This window comes from Filicampus tigris, chromosome 8, assembly GCF_054856515.1.
Source record: "Filicampus tigris isolate MCC_2025a chromosome 8, RoL_Ftig_1.0, whole genome shotgun sequence".
Taxonomy (NCBI): Eukaryota; Metazoa; Chordata; class Actinopteri; order Syngnathiformes; family Syngnathidae; genus Filicampus; species Filicampus tigris.
The window spans coordinates 980379-1002549 of NC_141224.1; the positions used below are offsets into that span (position 1 = coordinate 980379).

At 49.2% G+C, this 22171-nt stretch overlaps 2 protein-coding genes across 5 annotated transcripts in view; one reads left to right on the top strand and one right to left on the bottom strand.

Moving 5' to 3' along the window:
• Positions 1-7065, top strand: part of col6a4a (collagen, type VI, alpha 4a) — a 38156-nt gene extending 31091 nt beyond the window's left edge. For both annotated transcript variants that reach the window (XM_086037393.1, XM_086037394.1), the window contains 11 exons: positions 326-388; positions 929-964; positions 1062-1098; positions 1222-1233; positions 2050-2543; positions 3505-3595; positions 4658-5308; positions 5787-5871; positions 5952-6058; positions 6310-6354; positions 6424-7065. In XM_086037393.1, the coding sequence (XP_085893519.1) occupies positions 326-388; positions 929-964; positions 1062-1098; positions 1222-1233; positions 2050-2543; positions 3505-3595; positions 4658-5308; positions 5787-5871; positions 5952-6058; positions 6310-6354; positions 6424-6590 (1788 nt within the window). In that variant the 3' untranslated portion in view covers positions 6591-7065. The remainder of the gene's footprint in view (positions 1-325; positions 389-928; positions 965-1061; positions 1099-1221; positions 1234-2049; positions 2544-3504; positions 3596-4657; positions 5309-5786; positions 5872-5951; positions 6059-6309; positions 6355-6423) is intronic.
• A 352-nt stretch (positions 7066-7417) lies between these two features.
• Positions 7418-22075, bottom strand: pik3r4 (phosphoinositide-3-kinase, regulatory subunit 4). 3 transcript variants are annotated; one of them, XM_086037396.1, is made up of 20 exons: positions 21912-22075; positions 20107-20829; positions 19258-19391; positions 18993-19200; positions 17245-17634; positions 17017-17154; positions 16085-16306; positions 15232-15405; positions 14063-14208; positions 13757-13960; positions 12757-12958; positions 12358-12461; positions 12045-12270; positions 10762-11092; positions 10079-10290; positions 9841-9972; positions 9655-9755; positions 9005-9093; positions 8784-8904; positions 7418-7869 (listed from the first exon to the last, which is right to left on the bottom strand). In XM_086037396.1, the coding sequence occupies exons 2-20, from the start codon at positions 20822-20824 to the stop codon at positions 7699-7701; spliced, it is 4023 nt and encodes a 1340-aa protein (XP_085893522.1). In that variant the 5' UTR covers positions 20825-20829; positions 21912-22075; the 3' UTR covers positions 7418-7698. The 3 variants fall into 3 exon arrangements, with proteins under 3 accessions (XP_085893522.1, XP_085893521.1, XP_085893523.1); XM_086037395.1 differs by having other exon boundaries at positions 12045-12461; XM_086037397.1 differs by lacking the exon at positions 7418-7869 and having other exon boundaries at positions 8783-8904; positions 9836-9972; positions 12045-12461.
• Between the last annotated feature and the right edge of the window lie 96 nt (positions 22076-22171).

The window sequence follows — 22171 nt, forward strand, 5'->3', positions numbered from 1 at the left end:
AAACTTCAACTTGATATGCATGAATAAGCTATTGTCATATCACAAAAGCCAACGACTGCTTCAATCATTTTAACTGCACTGCATATATAACAGCAATATTTCTTTTAATAACTATATACATTTTTAACCATCTTGGGCTACATTAGTGTAAGCACTGCATGTCAGTTTTCAACTAAGGAAGCTACAAAAAATGTATATTGTCATGTCATCATAAAATCTAATGAATTGATCAAATTTGTGCTTTGCCCAGCACGAAGATGAAAAAGCCCGAATGGGTTAAATAATTGTTGAATTCATGTTTTACTTTGCTGTGCGCCCCATGCAGGGTAACTCGGGTCGTACTGGAAACGCGGGTCAACCCGGAGAGCCAGGTTACGAGGGACACAAGGTGAGAGACTGATCCTCCCGCCCCCCCCCTTTGACATATCGACAGTGGTTGAATTCAAACTAAAACAAAGGAAGGAAAGACGAATGAACGAAACAATTCATACATGAATGACTTGATGAATGAGTGAGTGAGTGAATGAATTCATGAATGAATAGAAAAAAGTGAATAAAGGAATCAAGAATGACCGAATGAAAAGCTAAGGAAAGAGTGACTGACAGAATAAATGAATAAAAATATGAATGAATGGCAGAAGTTGAATTGTGAGTGAAATCATGATTGAATAAGTGAATGAATTGAAGAAGGAAAGAATGACAACAGGTATAAAAAAAATGGAATGAATGAAAGAATGATAGTGAATGGAAGAATAAATGAAAGAAAAAGTGGATGAATGAAATCTTGAGCGAAAAAAGAGAATGACTTATTAAATGACTAAATCAACCAATGGGGGGAAAAAAACAAATTGAATGACGGGTCGAATAAAGCAATGAAAGAAAATAAATGACTTCATGAACGATTGTTGTCTTTCTTTGGCACCCACAGGGCCCACGAGGTCCTGCTGGAGGGAAAGGGAAGACGGTAAGTTCATTCATTCAACTTGTTCATCGGGTGTGTTGTAATTGTTGCATTCAAACGTGTTGTTGTTGTTGTTGTTGTTGTTGCTGCTGCTGCGAAGGAGTGCGAGCTGATCACGTTCATCCGAGACAACTGCGGTGAGTCCAATATCGGCGAGCCCGTGTCGTTTTGTCATCCAATCAGCTGTTAAGCTTCTCTCGCTCTCGCTCTCGCTCTCGCTCTCTCTCACTCTCACTGTGTGCGTTTGTGCTCTCTTCCAGCTTGCTCCGCGGGTACGTACATGTCACTTCCTGTCCGAGCGGTCAACCGTCCCGTTGCAGTGGCCATCTTCATTTGGGATCGGGAGCAATGAACGATTGAATGGATGAATAGATGAATGAATGTGTCAATGAATGAACACGTTGAAGAAAAGAAGAATGAATGTGACTGATTTCACGAATGAATTTATCATCGAATGACTGAACAAATGCAGGCCAAAGTGTGAATGAATAAATTCAGGAATGAGAGTGAGTGAGTGAGTGAGTGAGTGAGTGAATGAATGAGCGAATCATTTTGTGGAAAAATGAATGAATGGAGGAACAAGTTAGAGAAAACGAACGAATGAATGAACAAATCAATGCCAGTGTGTGAATGGATAAAGAAAGGAGATCACGAATGTGAATGAACAAATGAATGACTGAGTAAATGAATTAGTAAAGGAACAAATTACGAAATGAACCGATGTGAATAGGTGAAGGAATTCATCAATGAATGAATTCGAATAAGTGAAGGAGTTTAAGCTCGACCAATGACAATGTGAATGACAAAGTAAATGAGCAAATGAATAAATGAGTGAAAGGATAAATGTCCAAATGAACGGATGAGCCATGTGAATAAGTGAATGAATGAAGAAAAAATCATTTCAGTGGCCGAATGTAGAAATGGAAAGCATGAGCGAATTAATGAGCAAGCGAGAATGAAAATTGACCGGGCGAACGAATGAGTGAATAAACGAACAAATGGCCCACCGTGAACGAGTGAAGAAACGAATGAGCAAACGAATGAAGCCCGGCCCTTTGACGGCCATCTTGTCGTCGGTGGCTGTTCAGACTTGGGCTCTTGCCCGGCTCTCCCGACGGAGCTGGTGGTGGCGCTGGACATGTCGGAGGACGTGACGCCGGCGGCCTTCGAGCGGCAGCGCGCGGCCCTGCTCTCGCTCCTGGAGGACGTGACCGTGGCCGAGAGCAACTGCCCCACGGGGGCCCGCGTGGCCGTGGTGGCCTACAGCGCCCACACCAAGTACCTGGTGCGCTTCCACGACTACCGGCGAAAGACGCAGCTGCTGGAGGCCGTGAGGAACGTGGCGCTGGAGCGCACGTCCAACCGGCGGCAGCTGGGCGCCGCCATGCGCTTCGTGGCGCGCAACGTGCTCAAGCGCGTGCGCTCGGGCGCCATGATGAGGAAGGTGGCCGTGTTCTTCTCCAACGGGCCGGCGCAGGACGTCAGCGACGTGGTCACGGCCGTCATGGAGTACCGCGCCCTGGACGTGGTGCCGGCCGTCGTCTCCATGAGGAACGCCCCCGTCATCAGCCGCGCCATGGAGGCAAGTCGCCGGGAAGCACCCAAGCCGCACTATTTTGGGGGGGGGGGGGGTCTATCTATTCAACGCCGCGCGTTGTCACGTGATTCTTTCGCTGCTAAGTGACTCAAGTATTTCTCAGGTGTCATCTTCGTGCCTAGGAACTATGTTGAAGTGAGTCGAGGAGCTTCATTTTGATAAAAGTAGTGCTTTGCTGCCATCTTCGAGGAAAGGAACAATGTTACTTCGAGTTGAGGAACTTCTCTCTGACAACTGAAGTGCTTTTTCGCCATCTTCTAGTATCTTAGGAACTATGTTGAGGTGAAAAGAGAAACTTCTTATCATTAGAAGTAGGGCTTGGATGCCATCCCGGAGCATCTTGGTGCCAAGGAACTATGCTCAAGTGAGTCGCTGAGCTTCATTTTGATAAAAGTAGTGCTTTGCTGCCATCTTCGAGGAAAGGAACAATGTTACTTCGAGTTGAGGAACTTCTCTCTGACAACTGAAGTGCTTTTTCGCCATCTTCTAGTATCTTAGGAACTATGTTGAGGTGAAAAGAGAAACTTCTTACCATTAGAAGTAGGGCTTGGATGCCATCCCGGAGCATCTTGGTGCCAAGGAACTATGCTCAAGTGAGTCGCTGAGCTTCATTTAGCCAAAAGAAGTGCTTTGCCACCATCCTCGTGTCAGGGAACTATGCTGAAGTGAGTTGAGGCGCCTGGTCTATTGCTTTGCTGACATGCTTTGACACCTATAGGAAATAGTAAACCTTTTTGGAGGGGGTGTGAATTACTTGCAGATTTTCACTATTCCACTGTACAAACCCTTTGTTCCTCTACCACAATAGACTTTTCAGGTACAGTGAAGCCTTGGCCAAATATACGAACCATTGGCACCACGCAGAGTTGCCTGGTCGCAGATTCTACCTATCATGCGTTAGTTGCAGTTTTTGTCAGAGTGAGTCTGAGCAAGTGTTTCCTTCCAGCTGGACGACACAGGAAACTCCATCTTCATCGTGCTGGGGAGGGACGCCGCTGCCGACCTGAGGAAGGTGAAGAACTGCGCCATCTGTTACGGTAAGCAGCCGTGGCGTTAGCAGGGCTAAGCAGAGCCATAGAGCCATCACGTTAGCACATTAGCTTAAGCTGTTAGCCGTGCTGTTAACATTTGTTGTGGTCATCAAAAGCAAGTGGCGACTCGTGCATTTGGCTCCTGGGCCTTCAGGGGGGCTAGCCAGACTTTTTGGCAAGTTTTTTTTCGAGGTACGAGCCGCCGTTCAAATTATTATTATTTATTTATTTTTTTTTTGCTTTTGCTTTGACTTGCGGGCAAAAGATGCAATGTGATCGTGGCAGTCAACTCAGCTTTGATCCATTTCAGCGCAAGCAGTGGTTTGGCAAATATTGGACAATTGATAGTAAAAGAGGCTTCTAGCTATAAGCACTCCCAGTTGATGTTGATCTTTCTATAGCACATTTCATATACACACAAGCACAGACACAGCACCTATCAGAATTTACAAACATGACAGCTCACGCCATTTGGAAGCAAAGCAGAGAAAACAAAAGTAGCTTGCAAAAAAATTACGAAAAGAACGTACATTGACGTACATTTACAGAATACTTTAAAAACATTTGAAAGTACAGAAATAACAGTAGGTTTCAAAAACTACAAAAAGAATGACATTTATTGTATACCTAAAACAACCACATAGCTTTGTCCTCTTAGCGTGATGCTAACAAACAATGCAAAAGGCTATTGACATTCTAACGTTGCATCCGCAGTCTCGTTTTTATCAGCAATGGATACTTGAACATAAACGATGGCCCGACACATGTAGACAGATATTGGAAAAATACGCACAAGCTCTCTTCCGTGCAGATCAACTAAGTTTACTTTTACAACTAAACCGAAGCAAAACCTGTGGCAAAAACAGATTCATTCTTTACACTGATGTCATGACTCTATGTTTTTGTACAGCACAATATCATTGAACGCTCTTTGTCTTGTTCAAAAAATAGCACAAATGTGTTTTGTTTGTTTTTGTGGGAGGCTGGCACAGACTGCTGGCATTCTCAATCGTTTCAACCAGGAAAGATGATTTGGGCGTCAGGAAGCATTTGTGTGTGTTTGCGCAGACCCCTGCCGGCGTTTGCAGGAGTGCGCGTTCATCCAGGAGTCGCCGGCGCCGCAGGAAGTGGAGGCCGACGTGGTGCTGCTGGTGGACGGCTCGCGCGAGATGCAGGCCGACGAGTACGTCGGCGCCCGGCAGCTTTTGGGCTCCGTGGTGGAGCAACTGGCCATCAGCCCCCAGCCCGGCCGGGCCGACACCCGCGCCCGCGTGGCCGTGGTACAGCAGAGCGGCGCCCGAGGCACCAAGCTGGAGTTCGGCCTGCGGGCTTACCAGGACGGGCGGCTCATGAGGTCGCACCTGCTGAGCAACATGCGCCAAGAGGGCGGGTCTTCGGCCCTGGGCCACGCCCTGGAACTGGGCCTGAGGGAGGCCATGACGGCCGGCCACGCCCGCAGGAGGAAGGTGGTGCTGGCGGTGGTGGGCACCAGCACGGCGCCCGAGGACCGCCAAGTGCTGCTCGCCAGCGCCATGAAGGCCAAGTGCCAGGGGGTGGCGCTGTTCGTGGTGACGGTGGGCGAGCGCTACGACCGCCGACAGGTGGAGGCCATGGCCAGCGAGCCCACGCAGCAGCACCTGCTGCACTTGGGACGACTTGAGCAGGAAGAGCGAGACTACGTGCTGAGGTTCTTCAGGGTCTTCATGGCCGCATTGGACAGTGAGACGCGACGCCGACCGCTCAAACCATTTCCATTTCAATCCGCCTGTTCTACTTTGAATTAGCCATCGGAAATCTCACTTTTTTTTTTTCAGTGGGACACCGCATGTATTTTTAAAAAATTACTTTTTTTTTTTTTTTTTTAGTTTTCATGGAAGACTATGAAACGGGTCAAGATGGTGGACAGATGCTTATTGGCAGTCAATCTGTTTTTTTTTAAAAATCGTAATTTTTTTTCGCAGGCTGTTTCCATCCCCGCAAATAGCTGGGGTCCACTGTTTTTAACTAACGCACAAAAACAATCATTTGCCATATTTTTCACATTTGCTGTAGACTCCTGACTCAAAAGAATGGAAAGAAATAGTCTTTCAAGAAAAATGGACCTTCTATTTTGTTAACAAGTTTAAGTAAAGATACGCTAGCCGATTAGCTGCCATCATGCCGTGTGTGTGTGTGTGTGTGTGTGTGTGTGTTACAGAGGGCTTCACCACTTACCCACTGCCATCTTTGAAGCGGATCTGCCAGCAGACGGGTCAAGACGGTGGACAGATCCTCGTTGACGGGTAAGCGTAAGCCAATTACATCATCATCGTTGTCATCGTCGTCATCATCATGTTGGTCACGTGACCGGTGTGGCGTCCAGTCAAGGGTATGTGGAGGAGTTTGCCGACCAGGCGCAGGAAGAGCCAAGCGACCAGCTGCAGGAGCAAACCGGACAGACGGACGCCGTCCGCATGTTGAGCTCAGAAGGTTAGCAAGGATCACAGAACATCATTTCAAACTCATCTTACAACACGCTTACTCGCCCCAAAAATAAAGTGACCCCTATATCTGTACACTATGTGCATAATAGGGGACAATCTTATCTTAGATTTTTTATATATACACATACATACACACACGTGCGTATATGTACATATGTGCAAATGTCGACCGTATTCTATTGGAAGTTAATGACGGGATTGTGATTTGATTTCTCGATCACACGGCAAACACGGTAGACGACGACGCGCCGATGCCGCAGTCGACGGACGCCAGCTCCACAGGTAAAGCGCTCAAATGCGCTCCGCGCTCGTAACCGGCCGACGGCTGACGTGCCGCACGCCTCTCGGCAGACCCCTGCCTACTGGGCGAGGATGCGGGCGAGTGCCGGGACTACGCCATGATGTGGTTCTACGACAGCGAGCGGCGGCAGTGCGATCGCTTCTGGTACGGCGGATGCGGCGGAAACGCCAACCGCTTCAGCAGCCTGCAGGCCTGCCAGGATGCCTGCGTGGCCTGAAGGGAGCGCGGCGGCCCAGTGGGACTCTTTTCAACTCGAAATCTTCTCAACTTGATTGTTTTTCATCTTTAGGTGCTCGTGTCACATGACCAACATTCATTCATTTTTTTCATGTAAAAGGTGAAAATCCGGGTTCGCATAAAAACTTAAAACCAAAACTGTGAAAAACTGACTTATAAACCAAAGTAGAATTAAACATAGTATAATTTAAACATTCAGCCAAACCGTAATTTGGTCCATCTTAATGCTAGCGTACAATGCAAAACACCATTAGCATCGATTTACATCGTGTAATTAAACCCACACCGAGCAGCAACACATACAAACAAGCCTGTTTTTCTCACTCTTCCTTTTTTTTAAAAATCTCCTTAGAGCTCAGTGCTGCCCAAAATGTTGTGGCACAACATGGTACTACACTGAAGGCACATAACTCTCAATGTGGACTTTTCTGTACTTCGAAGGCCCCCCCCCCCCCCCCCCTCCCCAAAAATGTTTTTGATATAGCAGGGATGCGAACGATGGTCCATGATGTAACCGGCCAGTGTTCATTGTATAGTTAATCACTTCAGTGTCACACAAGAATACAAAAAAATAATAATATGAGATGAAATATTCCGTAATACTTGAGAAACAAAAAGGATACCCGCATCGATGGTTTGATTGGTGTAAAAAAATAAAAGAATAAAACCACCGCCATTGATCAATTTGTGTGTTGCTCGCAGGTCTCAGGTTCCCTAGTCGTGGCTAATGCTAGCATGCTAACAAAATGAACGCGTATTATCCAACATTTTTGGAAGCAAGTGGGAGCTGTTAATTCACAGTCAGGATGACAACTATGACATCAGCGTTTATTGAGCAGGCACAGGTCACATGACTTCTCAGCATCACATGATCAAACTATACAACAATATGTACAAGATGACATCAGAGTGACATCAAGGTTTTCTCATTTATCCTCATCATAGGCCAATAAGGGCTCACCCTGACGGGTAATTACAGGGAATGAGGAGGAGTCTGCACGTTTCCATAGAAACCAGCAGAATCTTGTTAGAGAGAGCGCGCGAGTGACAGGAAGAACGAGAGGGGGAGAATGTTTGCGCGCACGACTTCACTTCCACACTTTGATGATTCCATCCCTGGACGAGGTGACGATGAATCCTTGCGTGGTCTGGAAGGTGGCGATGTCGGTGATGATGTCATGGTGTCCCACGGGAAGCGACTCGGGGCCCCGTCGCGGCGAGTCCTCGGCGGCGCCGCTCTTCTGCTTGCTGTGGATCTCCTGCGACGGGCGTCGGGACAAAGACAGGCGGACGCCCCGGGGCAATCAGCAAGTCTGTGCGTGCTTCTGCGACTACGTTTCAGTGGGGGTGCAAGTAATGAAGTACTACTGTACTCAAGATGACCTGCGTTTTTTTTTTTTTTTTAAAGACTTTCCTGGTTATGCAGTGATTCAAAATAAATGAATCACAGTTGCACGATGTGGCAATGTCGTAAATTAGAGCCCATCAAACTTTGACGCAGATGAAAAATCCATTTCCGAGTTTAAGCGAGCGAGACACAGCCGGTCACTGGCTGCCGCCAAGGCATTCAAAGGCAGCATACAGCACGCAAACATTTCGGACTGGAAAATACGCTTAAGCGTATTTCCAAATACAGTTCAATGTGTATGCAAGTACGTTTCAATGTATTTAAATACATCCAAATGTACTTGTAAGCTATTTGCTCAATATGCATACCCTGTGGCGTTATGGGAAAAAATGCCGGATGGAAATCATGCACAATAAATCGTAAAAATTAATTGCGCCCGCGCTCGAGAAGCGGCTCGCAAGAGGTTCTGGCCAATGGTTCCGTTGTCACTACGTATGGCGGAAGCAGGCTGTTTCGGGGTTCAATGGAAAAGAGGCATCATTGGGCTTTTTGAATTGTTCCATGTTTCAGAAATATTCTTCCCCAACAAGGCGCAGGAGCGCCAAATTCACAACCGGCGCATTTCTGCTTCAATGCCTTTCTGTGACTCTTCCAGTACTCGCGCGCGTCTTTTGCAACCCGCGTGAAGCCCGGCGGCCACTTTCCTCCGACAAACATCATGTTTGAAAATGTGGCAGCATGACGACGAAAAGTGCTTGACTAAACAGCAATTGGAGTTGAAGCAGGAAACGCATCGGTTCATTCACGTCGCTCGGCTCGGCTTACCTGCACCACCTCTGTGCCTTCAATGATCTTCCTGCTGTACAGGACGGACGGGCAGTGCAGCGAATCGTTGGCGCCGCCCGCCACGATGTACGACCTCTCCGGGTACACCAGATCCCAGAACCTGCCGAGCACAAATGTCACAGCGGCTTTCAATTTCAACTGAAGACACGGCCTTGTTTGATGGGTCAAAACACTCAGCATGATAAATGCGCTTGTCACACCTGATCCTCATGTCGGAGCCGGCGGTCAGCAGCAGAGGATTGCCGTCCGCCGGACTGCAGTAGATCCCGTGCACGCTGTGAGGCGACGGCTGCGACAAAGGACGTGGACAAAGCGTGAGAGCCCGAGACTCAAATTTGAAAAATGCAGCAGGAGCGCGAGCGTGCTGGAGATGGCGCGGATGTTACTGCTTCGCAACCACGACAAAGAAGTATTACTGCTTTCCTATGAACCAAGGAAAGTATTTCGGGTTTTTTTGTCGGGACCGAGGCCTGCCACGAAAAGTGAAAAGCCACGACGAAAAAAAAAAGAAAAAAAGCTTGACATTAGCCTATATATGCCACAAGGTGCTTGACTTTTTGTTGTCCAAATGAAGCTCTTCAACTCGCTACAACGTAGTTCCTTGGCACCAAGATGCCACAAAACGGCATCAAAGAAACATTTTTATGGATTTGGCCAAAGCAGAGAGCAACATACTGTAAGTCATGCATTTCCGCTTCAGATGGAGGATAGGTCGCAAAAAGAGATGCCGCATGCACATTAGCAAATGGCGAACCGCTGCTCGCAGCTCTAGTTATTCTTTTCGTGCCGCCCGCCACCCGAGTGAGGAAAAGCAGTTCGGACAAGGCATGGAAACGTTCCTGCTTCTCACCTGCAACTCTGACAGCGGCGGCGCCGAACTGGCCCACAGCGTGAACTTACGATCGCCCGTCTCCATGTCCCACATGGACACCTCGTTGTTGCCCTGCACGGCTGCGCGGCGCAAGCCAGTCGGGTGACCGGGAAGTCAACGGCAAGCGAGCCAAAGACGCAAAGGACGGCGGCCGGCTCACCGTACCGGCGATGACCGACGACTGGTAGAGCGGGTGCATGAGCAGGCGTCGGATGCGCGCGCGCGCCGGATGCGTGTGGTTGGAGATGGGCAGCTGGAAGCGCATATCCCAGCATGCCATGGTGCCGCTGCTCGTACCTGCGGAGGGTAGGGCTCACCATTAGGCTTGGGCGCCGGGAACCCAGCGGCACCGGGACCCCAGCGGCACCGGGACCCCAGCGGCGCCCGGGACCGGCGCGCTTACCCAGGCAAAGCCAGCATTGGTGCATGTCCACGCTGAAGGAGGTGATGAGTCCCAGGCGCAGGTCGTGGCGAAGCGTCCAAGCGTTGCAGTTGGAGCGAAGGTCCCAGCCCACCAGCGAGCCGTTGACGGTGGCGTACGCCAGCACGGCCTGAGCGCCAGAGTTGAAATGGTGGATGTCCACCGCGCAGCCGTCCTCCTTCAGGTCCAGAGACCTGCGCGCAAGCGGCGGCGCCGCAAAATCAACAGCTCAGCTCGACTTACTCTTTGGATTGCATTCGTTACAGCCGTTTGTTTTCCCAATCTTTCAACCGCCATTTTGCCTGGTTCTATACACTGAAATGACAAATGATCTGTTTTACCGTGACAAAACAGTAATATATATCGTTTTACATGAGATGATTTCTTCATGAATAATCTTGAAAATAAGAGCAAAGGCGTATTTTAGGAACTCGTTCACAAACTACATTCACATTTGATCCTTTTATCAAGGAAGTGGTAGTTCATTCAATTTAGCTTATTAAATCTCATTTCAAAAATACTCCAAAAAGCGGTTGATTCAAATGTATTGACTTTTATGGATCTATTTACTTTCTTACCTCAATCCATAATAGAAAAACCATTCGACACCATCAATAGATAGAAATAAAAATGGCAAGACCGACAGTAATGGCCATTGAAGTCACCTGGTCTGGAAGGGTTGCACTTTGGGCGATTTGGGCGGTTTGCTGGCTTCCACCGCCAGCAGCTGGATGGCGCCGTTGTCGGACGCCACGGCCAAGTAATGCGAGCCCTGGCAGAAGGTCAGCGTCTTGGCGTGGCCGCCGATGCGCGAGTACGTCAGCACCGACCTGGTGGTGGTGGTCTTGCCCTCCATCTTCTGACTGTCCCACACTTTGACGGCGCCGTCGTTGGACGCCGTGGCGAAGATGGCGTGCTCGTCCGACACCCGGATGCGGTTGACCGCCGCTTTGTGCTCGTGCAGGTGGGCCACCAGCAGCCCCTTGGGGTGCCACCCTGAAAGGCGCCAACACGCAAAGCTGTTGGAGACTTCATTCCACATGCCACTAGCGCGCTCGGACGCTCTTTGTCCTCACTGCAGGACGGACAATCCGGCGCCAGTAGAACAAATACCTGAGGCAAAAGTGTGCGCTTGTTGACAACTATGTGCTACTATTACTACTAGTCACATTCTACCAGTTGACATCTAGCGCACACCACACGGATACCAATTTTACCTCACTAGTAATAACGTTGTTCGGTTATAACGGTTGTTCTCCCGCTGCGGTTATAACGGTTGTTCTCCCGCTGCGCAGAAATGGCACGCATACAGTAGTTGAAGTCAAGAGTGGCAAAAGAATGACACTTTTTCGAGTGTGCAGAAATGGGCCAGAGGTGGAAAAAACACATCTCACCACTACACGTGCGCCCTAGTTGTTCTACTAGTTCTGCTATACACGACTTTCTTGCCGCCCCCTAAAAGAAGAACGACTGGGGTCAACTAGTACAACATGTACTACGTTACGAGTGAGGCAAAACGGTGCGCTAATAGTACTAGCGTACAAGTGACATTCTAGCAGTGAACAAGTAACACTTCACCAGTTAGTGCAACTATGTCAACTAGTGGACATTTTTGGCTTCACTAGCAGTTGAAGACAGTAGCGGAAAAAGAAAAAAAAAACTAGTAAAGCCAAGCCGCGCGTGCTACTAGCACTACAACGCAAACACTGGATGTGAACTAGTAGACTGTCACTAGCCGTATTTGTAGCACACAGCAACTAGTGCACAGTTATGTCTCACTAACGACAAGTGGTTGTTCTACTAGTGTGCAGAAATGCCATAGAGTAGCAGAAGGCAGATCACGAGCGCAGCACCCTCGTCATTCAACTTGTGTGTGTGCCCCCTTTTTTTTTTTTTTTTTTTTTTTTTTTTTAAACTTAGCTCGACAAGAGTTGCGAGGCAGCGTTACCGGGCGGCGGCGGGCGACTCTCCCACTCGGCGCTCTCCATCATCTGCTTGGCCATGCGCTCGGCGCTGCACTGGTCGCGTTTCTGCTGCACCAGCTGCTGCAGCTCCGCCTTGCACGTGTGGACGCGGCGGCGGTAGGCCAGGCCGCTCGGCGCCGACTGCTGCGCGGACGCCGCCGCCGCCGCCGACGCGTTCTTGCGGGATTGGCTCGACGGCCCGTCGGGCACCTGCAGGGCATTTGTCCTTGTAAGCGTGTTTTTTAAACATGTTCCTACATGGCAACGAGATTCTTTGTCCGGATTGTTGAGCACTACCGTGTTTGCCTGCGTGGCGGCGGCGGCGGCGGAGGAGGGCTCCTGAGATCCAAACATGCTCTTCCATTCCTCGTTCATGGAGTCCTGCTTGGTGTGCTTCCTCGCTGCGCGAGACAAAAAAAACAAAGTGAACTATAGTTGACCTTTTCTAAACTTATGTTCAGCTTTTCACTTTCAGCATGTTGAGCAAGTTGCTGTTTTCTGCAGAAGGGCAAAATTCCCAACGCGTTCATTGTACGCATGAAATTGTCGGTAGCTGTCGACTTTTCCGCCTCTTCCGGTTTCTGTGTGACCCTCTAAGCTCAGTGGGAACTTTGGTGGAAATGAGTCGGAGGCTTCTCTCCTGCAGTTGAGGTCCACAAACATCATTTGAGTGAGATTTGTGTCTTCGTCCCTCACCTCGCTTGTCCTCCGCCTCGCCTTTGGGCTTGGCCAGGTCCACCTGGCGTCCGGTGATGCCCAGCACGGCGAGATCGACCACGCCGGTCTGGGCCGCGTCCCCCAGGTGGATCTGCTCCCCCATGTTGGCTTTGGCCTTGTTGGACTTGAGCATGAAGTCCCGCAGCGCCAGCAGCTTGTCTTCCTCCGCCTCCGTCATTCCCTGCGCGCGGCCCAACAACACAGCACAAGCGCTCGCTAATGTCGCTCGCCCGTCGCATCGTGTCGGCCGGTGAGTCATCATCATCAGGGGAGCCGCCGAATATTATCCGGTTACGCTTTTACTGGATTTTTCAGACTATGAGTCCAATTTTGCTCTCTGTTGCGATGGACGGAAAAATATTGTAAAATGGTCATATGTTCTGCCTGTCATTCATATTTTGTTGTTCAAAATGTTAAGGGACCAAAAACACAAGTTATTCAACTCGCAAATTAAATCAGCTGATTCATCCGTTTTTGGAATTGTATTCTGCCAAATACTGGCATCGGTCTAAAAAAAATCTCTATCAGTCGTGACTTAGATAAAACAATCATGATGCTCATTTTGCTCGCCTGTCAATGGTGTTTTACATCGTGTGTTAGCATTAAGCTCAGACCCCCAAAAATTGGACATGCACAAGGTCCTATCTTGAAAAAAAAATGCGCAAGTGGAGCTGCCACTGCTATCCGCCGACTGCCATTTATACAAAACGAAAACTTCTCTGCGTCCTACGTACATTTGTGAGTGATACAAAAGGAGGCGTTTGAAGCTTTATAATGTCCGTAATGTCTATGCTAATTTACGTTAGCCCATTGACAGCGTTTCACATGATATGATCGCATGAAGCTGGCTGGCTGGCTGTCTTTGATGAGATGAAATGACATTGTTTGCATTTTGGAGCTTTGATTCTCTTCTTGTATGTGTCACTTTTATAGTAAACAGATGATCAACAAGTGATTTGATCTGATTCCGGCTACTCACCTGTGAGAGCAGCTTCTTGAGCAGCTGAGCGATGGCGGGGTCCTCGGGCGGCGGGCACTCCGGGATGGAGCCGGCGCGCTTCTTCTGCCGCAGCAGCAGGTGGCGGAAGAGGCTGGCGATGTCTTTGGAGCGCAGCGCGTAGTCAAAGATGGAGCGGCTCAGCGGCTCCTTCAGGACGCTCAGCAGGACCAGCTCCTTGTCGATCTGCGGACGCAGCCGGCGCGTCTTAGCCGGGATGGCCCATCGCGCGGCCGGGGCGGGCTCGCTGGCTCGCCTGGATGCTCGCTCGCTCGCTCGCTCGCTCACCTGGATGATGGGCTGCGTGACGAAGGGGTTGAGGTGCGGCATCAGCTTGCAGTAGACGTCGGCCACGTTGAGGTGCTGCGCCACCGCCGTGATGAAGCCCACCGCGCCGTAACGGATCCACAGGTTGGGGTGGCACAGGAACGGAGCTGCGGCAAGCCAGCAAGTCCGGTGAAAGGACACCCACAATTGCGGAAATCGCCGAGTCATTGGCAAATTTTTGGGACACGTTTGATTCATAAAATAGATCAAATCTACCGTACGGTGCAGCATTCCTTGCTTGGACGTGAGTTGCGGAGTCACTTTGTAGCATTTTTCTTTTCAATCTATTCTCTGTTATTCAAAGCAAAACTCACGCCAACGCCCTGTTTAACATGGAGGTAGGGCTTTGCGCTCGGTGCCATGCAACTATGTCTACAGTATGTGAGGGGCGGGACATGCTTCGAGTAGACAGATCAAAGCCTTGTCGAAGAGGAAAGTTTTGTTTTTCTGCCATCTTGTAACATATATGGGCAATTGGACAAATGAGGCAGGTAGCAGGGGATTATTGTACATGTCAAATAATGATATAATAATTCATTGTCATGATTAAAATTGTCTTACAATGACTTTACATTTAAGCAAATAACGTAACAACTTAACCTTCAGGAAAAAAACTGCTAAACTAATGCAACGAATATTGAAAATGTAAAGGGCCGGAAGGCCGCATTATTCTGTGAAACAAAGCGAGCCACAAACACAATTTGCACATTGACGCCGGAGCCGCCGTGGGCCACGGCTCACACTCAGACGCTCACAAGGAGGCTTGGTGCCGTCACGCCCCGTCTCACTTAGACCCCGCCCCCTAAAGAAACATGCATCTACACTAATACTCCAATATGTGCAGCGCTGTATTTCATGTTGGCAATTTGTTTTTGTTTTTTTGTGTGCACAAAGGTATGAAAAGGGTGGTTGGAATTCAACTTCTTTTTTAAATTCTGGTCTCTCTAGAATTGCAAATTTCACCATTGCGGGACTAGGAAGGCACTGCGGATTTTCACATGGGTAGGTGTCAGGTTCATCAGATAGACATTTATGAAAATAGACGATAAACGGGGCGGGGCTTCGAACCGTCCACGTTTTGAACACGGCACACGGCGCGGGGCCGAGGTCAAGGCGAGATGCGAGCTTACCGATGTCCGCGACAAACTCGTAGATGTGCGGCTTCTGCAGCAGGCCCAGCTGGCACATGCAGGTCAGCGCGTTCAGAGCTTTGTAGATGACAAACTCCTCCGTGTCGCTCAGGCCCTGCTGGAGGAGCGGCTTCAAGATGGCCGAGCTCTGCCAGCCCACGTACGCTGCCACTCCTGCGCGCCGTCACACACAAAGACAACGTGAAGGCGAGCGGGGCATCTCCCGGGAGAGTCAGATACCGGGAAAGTCATTTGCAATCAATGATGATGACATATCATTTTAAACAAAAATATTGCGGCCGGTGAGCTTACAAAATAAACATACGAAGCTAGGGATATTTGATCACCAACGGTAGAGCAAGACATGTAGAAGGATAATATAACAATACTCACAGGCATATATTCTTTATCCTCTGGAAAGAAGAACTAATATTACTGTGGCTTAGTGAGGAGTTTTGACTGTCTCCATGATATTCTATCTGCATATCTGTGTGCTATTTTTTCTCACTCACATCATAAACATATTTACAGGGGGTTTTTTGAGTGGTTGGGATGGACTAGCAAAAAATAAATCAGTGCCATGGCATTTGGTGCAAAAGAATTCAAATTGACTTCAGTACATTCAGAATACATTTTTGACATTCAGTATATGATGGGAACGGAATCCGGAATGGACTGCTTGTATAGAGAGTTAATATCGGAGATTTGGGACGTAGACCGATAGAAACCGATAGCGTTTTTTGGGCCGATATCGGACCGATGGCCGATACCAATCTCGGATCGTGACAACCGATGCATTTGCGAAGCCCCAGGTTAGCATTTGGATGGAGACGGACGGGAGCCGGTTTCTCACCGACGATGCTGTCGAAGAAGGCGCCACGCAGGTGCCAGTCGTTCTTGTCGTTAAGGAAGGTGATCATGTGCGAGAGCAGCACGTCGTTGGCCTTCTGCCGGCCGAAGAAGACGCAGAGTCGCGTGATGCCGTTCTCCATCAGCGACTGCTTCACCACGTTCTCAGAGTCGCTCAGCAGCGTCACCACCTTCTGCTGCACCATCTCGTGGAGCGCCTGCAGCTCTGCACATTCACGTCCATTCCATTCATTTCATTTCATTTGCACAGCATCGCTTGATCACCGACGTTATCGCCGAGCCGGCCCCAAGAAAGAAAGCGTTGTATGAAGCCCCGCTGGTCTAAACGCGGCATTCTGATTGACATTGGTTTCTGCGGAATAGGAGTTAAGCGGGAAGATGCACTCGCTTTTGTCCATCCCAGTGGGCGGCCCTTTGCTCCCTTTCTGTCAACTGAAAAATGACATCGCAGTTGCTCAGGTAACAACCGATCATGGCTCAGATTCAGGAAACAGGTGAGCCGTGCAGCGCCGTAACAAAATTAAGAAAGCACTGAAAAATCATCCGTTTGGACGTGTTTCCGCGGCTTGTCTTTCACGACTCGTTTTGAACAGCGGGCGGCGTCCTCCTTGGTCGTGGATGAAGTCCACTTTGGCGATCTGACACTGATGCACTTTGACCTTGGAGTTCCCCTTTCATTTCTTTGGAGCTTTTTCTGGGCTCTTTTGCCTACCGCTCGTTTCATCCCATTCCTCAACATGCAATCCGTTTCCTCCTGCAGGTGCTTCGTGGCTCTTGGATTTCGGAATCACGGGTGCATCTCAAGTTACAGGAGCATCCGGCTGCTTGGAGATCGTCTTTTGATCGTTGCCCTTTAACGCGCTTGTCTTCGGTTTTCTTTCTAATCTCTTAGTGCGGCGGGGGACGTGCACCAACCTGAGTCATAGTTGTCGTTCGGGTGCAGCGTTTCCTCCGCCTCCTCGCCGCCGCCGGCGTCGTTCTCTGTGCTTACGTTGTTCTCCTGCACCAACTCCAGGAAGCGCAGGGCGCTCTCTGCCAGGTGCGCCACGTTCTCTGACGACAACGGCCACATTCTTCATGCATCGGCAAGGCCCAACTCCAAAGGCAATTTTGTCGAAACCTCTGAACAAGGCAGCAGCTTACCCGCGTACGCCAATCGGACGATGGTGGCGTCGTCCTGCGCCAAGTGGGCGATGCCCGGCAGGATGTACTCCGGGTAGATATTGACGTCGTTGCGCGGCACCTCCTTGACCAGCGCCAGCACCTTGGTGAGGGTGCGCACAGCCTGGGCCCGCGCGCGCGGCACCGGGTCGTTGCAGAAGTGCAGCAGGTAGGGCGTGATGCGGTCCAGCAGGATGTCCACGCCCAGACGCGGCGCCAGGTGGAGGACCAGCTCCAGCGCCGCCAGCTTGGAGTCGCACGAGTGCAGCGTCTGCAGGCAGGACGCGATGACCGATGCCAACACCGTCAGGCCCTGCCGCTCCTTGGCGCTCACCGCCCCCTCGCCCGCATCCTGAGAGGAACTCGGGGAGCCTGCGTCAAAGACACGCCAGCGCGCCGGCCCAACGCCGCCCGTTACGTTAAGCGACATTGACATACTTGCCGACTCAAAGCATCGATTCAATTCCTGTGTTCTGGTAAATGGCACACACCACAGACGTGAGTGTTGTAAACAAGGCTCCCAAATTTAAATCACTTAGAAAAAACAACACAACAACAAAAAAAAAACCTTGGGTATCTATAACACAGCTTCAAAGTCATAAAAAATCTGCGCTCTAAAATGTCGTGACAACTGGAGGTGTGCAACACTCCATATTTGAGTAACCACAGGGCAGGGCCAGTCATCGCCAATACTGACTACTTTTGATACTTTTCTCGAATTGAGGTCAATGCATCATCGAATTGCTAAACCTCAATTAAGTTTCATGGGCTTCGTGCGCTTTTATGAGGGGTTTCCTTTTTCTAGGACTAAATGACAAAGTTGATTGGTAAATAGAAAATACTTACATAGTCATGTCTCGGCTGTTTCTGTTCTAAATAAACAGTGCGCAAAGCGATCATCGGAAAACTTGTTTTTGGTTTTTTTTCCAGGGACTGTTCCCAAACTACACAAAAATTCAATTCGGTCCTCACTTCATTGCACTTCTTTTCTGGATTTTTACTTACTTGAACAAACAAATTGTTCAAGATGGTCACTCCGCAACGAATGTTATGAAACACTTGAGCCAAACCAATTATTTGACAAATACAATCTGTCTTTTGATTTTTGCAATTCTTACTGTTTTATTTCTCTTTCTGTCATGCTTTGGATGTTTTATGTAAAGCACTTTGAATTGTCTTGTGCTACACAACGAAACTTGACTTGCCTTCACGGAATCAATACGAAAAAGAAACATCCCCGAATGCCCTTCTTTTCTCTGCATGAAAAAAACATCATCAAAAAAGCCAATACTAATTGGTGAAAACACAATAAATTCAGTGAAAAAATTGAACCGATCCCCAAAGCCTAAAAGCTAAAGAACACAAGCCACCCTGCGTAGAAGAAAGATTTTGGCGACGGGTTTTTGCGAGCGCGTCGGACCGACCGGCTATCGCCTGTTTGAAGAAAGCGCAGCAGTGTAGACAAGAGCCAAAACGGAAAGGACTGTATCAAATTTGTCGATGGATATCGGCTCGACATTTGGATTGATCCGCCCACCAGGAGCGGGCGCGTCCGATCAACGCGTGAACGCTCCGCGGCCGCCCAAGCGCTGGCCGCGCTGGCCCCTCGCGCGTGTATGCGCCACCATAAGCCTTTCTCTCCGTGAGGTGCGAGCGCTCGCCGCTGACCAGCAGGCACTTTGACGACAGCGGGCTAGGAGAAGGAAGATGCGCTTTGGCGACGCGGTCACCTCTGAGGTTGTGCAGGATGTTGTCCAGGTCTTTGCGTATAACCAGCACTCTCTCGTCGGCCGACTGGAAAGTGTCTTTGGCGAACTGTGCCATGTAGGGCAGCAGGAAGGTGTAGAAGATATCGGGGAAGGCTTTTCCTCGCTGCTGCTTCAGGTAGTCCTCGGCCGCCAAGCGCCGCTCCGGTTCCCGCTGTACCATCTGAGCCACCTGAGGGACACGCAATTGAGATGTCTGTGCGGGTTTCCGTGGCAACGCGGGCCTCACCAGCTCTCGGATGCTGCGGTCCTCGATCTTCTCCAGGACCTGCTCCGTCTGGAAGTGTCCTTTGCGGTACGCCAGCAGCTGGGACAGATCAAAGAGCGGGACGCCCTCCGTGAACAGCTCAGCGATCACGCAGCCTGAGAAAAACAAAGACAACATGCCTGCCTCCAGCTTTTGTTACGACCAACTACGGACTGCCAGGTTTCGGTGCGTCTTACTACGACTGACTAGGTTTCTCATTTGCACCGTGACCGTGGCGGCAAACTTTTTTCAAACGGTTTTAAAAATCTGACCACGGCACCAATCACTGCCCGTTACAATTCCCCATCCCCCCGTCCGTCCGCGTTGTCTCACGGCCATCCTGTTTTGTCCAGGGTGGCCTGAAAGGTGATTGACGTGACCGCCGGGAACATGATGTAAACGTTACAAAAGTTGAACCGCTTCATCCGTCCGTCAAGTTCCCACCTGTTTTGCAACGTTTTGCAACTATGGTTGCTCGATGATGAAAAAAAATATTCATCACAGGGAATGACTGAAATCACAATCATTCAAACGGTCGCTTATTATTGGGTACAAAACAAGAAAATGTTTACATGTAAAAAATAGAAAGACAAATACATTTCTTTGAAAGCCTATAATTATGTAGGTTCCTTTTGGATCAAACCAAATGTCTAAAATCGTTAGTTATTAGAAAGAAAAAAAAAGGTGCAAATGTGTAAACAAACATAGTGCGTTGGAAATAAATGCAGATGAATAATGTTTTATTACGATTATGCCAATGGTGGAGCGTAAATGATCGTAACGGTGACTGCATTTCGATGAATTGCGCAGCACTCGTGCAAAGCCGCCCACCTGCAGAGAAGATGTCCATGGCCTGCTTGAGCTCGCCTCTGCTCCTCTGGTTGCTGCTGCTCAGGTCCACCAGCGGCGTGTTCTGGTCGCTCTCAGCGGTGAACATGCTGCCGTCCACGAAGCGCTCCGGCGCGATGTAGCACGTGCGGCGGCGGGAAGTGTCGAAGAAGTAGTTGAAGTCGGCGGGGTTGTCTTCGGGAAGGTAGGTGGGCTTGAAGCTGGCGAAATCGCTGAGCAGCACCCAGTTCCAGCTGGTCACCATCACGTTCTCCGTCTTGATGTCGCCGTGCCGCACGCCCGCCTTGTGCGCCTGGTCCACGGCGGTGAGGATCTGGAAGGCCAGCCAGCGCTTCTCCACGTTGTTGAGGAAGGGCCGCGTGCTGATGCGGTCGTACAGGTTGTCGCGCACGTACTGGCGGAAGAGGATGGCGGCCTTCTCCGTCAGCGAGGTCTTCTGGAAGGGCAGGCAGTTGTGGCAGGAGTGCAGGCGGATCTTCAGCTCCTCCAGCTCCTGCTTGTAGCTGGTGAGCGGCAGCGACGGGTCCTGGATGGCAAACACCTTGACCACCACCATGCCCTCACGGTGCTTGGCGCGCGCCACCTTGAAGAAGCGCGTGCTGCCCAGGCTCTTGTCGTACTCGTGATCGTGGATGTCCGAGAAGTAGCTGTCCACCGACAAGATCTGCGACGGGGCGATGCCCGCCAACTGGTTGCCCATCGCCTCTGACGGGGGTCAAAAGGAACTGTTAGTAAACCACTGTAAAACACTTTCAATTCAAAAAAGAGCCTTCAAGCTGTTCAATACCAATCCCAGCTGAAATTTACCATCAAACAAAACATACAACTAATCGACTTACATGTTTAAAACAACCACAATGCTTTGCCTAAGGAAAGTGAGCTTAGCTTAATGCTAACAAACCCAAAAAAAACCCAATTTGACCATTTGTTGTCCTACTAGTGCGTATGGAGAGCGTACTATTACGTGACATGAATTAAGTTATATTGGAGAACAACATGCAACTAGTAAGGCAAATCTATGCACTGGTAGATAACTGTGTGCTAACAGTACTACTAGTGACATTGTAAAATGCTACGAGTTAACAGACCCGCCACTAGTGCACAGTTTTGCCTTACTAGTACAGCAACACGTAACTATCCAACTAGTATGCCAATGTTGTCCTTGTGAGTACACAAAGCTGGACATCAAGGATAGTGAATATTGTCAAACGGCTTTATGTAAAGTGGAAAACTACAAGCAGGCCCTTTGGTGCTACTAGTGGGGTGCAGGAGGCTACTAGTGCGTGACACATGCCCAATGGTTTTGCCTGGTAGTGTAATGTTACTAGGGAGGTACAGTAGGTTACTATTAAAGTTTAGTTGCATACTAGTCCTGGCACCGGTCTTGGAAAAAGGTTACTAATACTTTTCTTAGTCGTTATACAAGTCCTTGAATTGTCCTACTAGTGAGTACAAAGCGCGCACTAGTACACGGAACTTTACTGGATATCAAGGATAAATCATACTAATGAAGGTTTTCCATGCAGTTTACTTGTATAACTCTTTTAGTGTTTACCATCTGACGTCGTCATGTGACTTCATCCCAATATTTCCAATATTTCAATTTCGTGTTTTCTCACTGTGGTACTTATGAGCGATATTTGCACACACGTTAGCATGTTTAAATTCTAAAGAGCCGTCACATGACATCACGTTAGCATCTCGTTAGCTTGCCGGCTAACCATTATTAGCCAAACACCCAAACCGTCCGTGTAAAAATGGCAGGAAATGGCGGAGAGTCGTGTTACCTGCGGATGGCGAGGCTCAAGTAGTCGCTGCGGGAGTTCTTTAACAAACTCAATTGGGACGAGAAAAGATATTTATAATAAAGAAACCTTTAAGGAAACAAACGAGATGAAGCGCATAGACGGTGTCGAGCAGCTGTTGTTGTGCTTCCGGGTCAGAATGATTCGTCACTCGGTAGCCACCCTATGCAAGGTAAATACGGTGAACTTTACAACTCGACCTCCAAATAAGATCTCTGAATAAAAAAAATATTAGAAACCAT